This window comes from Pygoscelis adeliae, unplaced genomic scaffold, assembly GCF_000699105.1.
Source record: "Pygoscelis adeliae isolate BGI_AS28 unplaced genomic scaffold, ASM69910v1 Scaffold160, whole genome shotgun sequence".
In the NCBI taxonomy this organism is placed as follows: Eukaryota; Metazoa; Chordata; class Aves; order Sphenisciformes; family Spheniscidae; genus Pygoscelis; species Pygoscelis adeliae.
In genome coordinates, this window is record NW_008824035.1 from 7892603 (window position 1) to 7894649 (window position 2047).

General features: G+C 37.3%; 1 protein-coding gene across 1 annotated transcript in view; it reads left to right on the forward strand.

Annotated features, from left to right (window-relative positions):
• PDE11A (phosphodiesterase 11A) overlaps nucleotides 1–2047 on the forward strand; it is an 81355-nt gene that overhangs the window by 12865 nt on the left and 66443 nt on the right. Inside the window, exons 5-6 of the mRNA XM_009333210.1 lie at nucleotides 378–453; nucleotides 1938–2005. Coding sequence (XP_009331485.1) covers nucleotides 378–453; nucleotides 1938–2005 — 144 coding nt within the window. The remainder of the gene's footprint in view (nucleotides 1–377; nucleotides 454–1937; nucleotides 2006–2047) is intronic.

A 2047-nucleotide genomic window follows, 5' to 3' on the forward strand; every position in this document is an offset into this window, starting at 1 on the left:
GTATTTCTAAGGCACACTTATTCGGTGGAGGTTGTCTCTACTAATCCACCAGTGTAAGTAATCCAGGAGTTGTCTGGACATTGCCCTCAGTTGCAGTTTGTCTTTAATTCCAAATCGAAGTCAAATAGTGTAAGCTTTCTGTGGCAAAGATGGCAATGTTTGTATTTTCTTTGGCAATTTTTAGAATAATCCTTGTGACTTCTGGTTAATCTTACTGTGAATGAGGTTTCAGCAGAAATTTTTTTCTGAGGCAGAGCTGGTCTGTATGGAATGACACTTGTAAATGTAAACTTACTCCTTGACGTTTCTATTACTAGAACGTAAAAGGCTGCAAATGGTACCTACTGCTAATGGAAGCTCTCATTTCTATGTTTTAGGCTGACCAGATTTCTGGCTTTCACATAAGGTCTGTTCTCTGTGTTCCTATATGGAATAGCAACCACCAAATAATCGGTAAGACCTTCCTCAGAGCTGCATCGTTTTTCTGCTAATGTAAATTTAATTCTGTCTTTTTAATTCTATGTTCCTTTTTCTTCTTTTTCCCAGCTGAATATTGTTAAGAAGTTACGGTACCTAGGATGCATGCTAAGTATCCAAGAAGGGATGTTTTGACTTGGATACTGTATGGACTTTTTCAGCTTTCCCATTGTGTCATTGTCAAGTTATATTTTGTATTGAAACTTGAAGACTAATGAGATGAAACCAGAAATTCTAACAATATTAGTGAAAAATGTTTGATATGCTTTGATACTTGTCTTGGGTCTCCCTTTTTTGTATGCAACTCGGGCAACTGTTTCTGCAGTCCAGCAAAGTGGTCATTTCCCTCTGTAATGATAAACTACTCAGTCAGGGAAGACTTACCAAAAGAGGCTGTGGCAGCTGTCAGAGTTGCCTGTGGCAGTAGTGTGTGCTGGATCAGGACGTGACAGGGTTTTATTGCTTGTTTGATACAATGCTTCTCAGCTATGATACACCTGCAATTGGCCCTGCGTTATTACCTGCTTTTGGCACAAAAAGGAGTGCTGTTTGTAAATAACAGTGCCAGATTCCTCTCCAACTTTCCGCAGAATAATTCAAGTCAAAGCAATAGCAATTTAAACCAGCAAGGCAAGGCTTACATCCCTGTGTGTAGTGGCTGTCAGTGAGAGCTGAGATCCGTAGTGCATTGCTGAAGGCACTCGGTGCCATGCAGGATCAGGATCTTTGAGCTTGTTCAGCAGAGGTGATGTGGGAATTGAGTCTGTTAAAAATATGGCTCATTGTTTCTTGTGAAGTGCGTATTACCTTAAGGAAGTAGAAAGAAACAGAGCTTTGACTGCTGATAGCTCTTACAGTATTTTTCTAAGGGCATATCATAGCTAAATGAAATAGAAATGGTTTGTTGCAGTAGAACTCAGTATTAGTTCAGCTAGAGCCAAGAGCTTTGAACACTTTCTTTTTGAAGTGGTTTAAGGAAATTACTTTTTTCAATGAAAAAATGTTCAATAAATTTATGGACCAGTCATGAGAAAAAAGGACTTATATACCCAGGTGATGCTAAACCAACTAAGATTTTAGGAATTAAGGTACTGATTGAGCAAATTATATTAGTAACTCTAAATTGCTAGGAGAATTTACATGAGTGCTGTTAGCAAAATGCTCAAGTTCTTTCCCAAAGAGATCTTTAACCTTTTGTGAAAGGCATTGTGAGTAACTTTTAGATTTGCAATATTATACTTGGAGAGTAAAGAATAACAGTTGAAAGTAATAAACTGAGTCCTGGTATCAAAGCAGTCAGACTTTCACATGTTTATGTCTGTCTAATGATTTTCAGAATAAATATTTGCAGTTTTGCTTTTCAGTTTGAAAGATGTATTTTAAATGTTGCCAATGAGTAAAATATTCTGCATTGTGAATTAATGAATGAAGATTATAATTCATATTAACTCTTTCTAAAGGGGTAGCTCAAGTATTGAACAGGCTTGATGGGAAACCCTTTGACGATGCCGACCAGCGACTGTTTGAAGTAAGAGGCATTCAATTTTGTAGCAAGAAAATACTTTTTCAG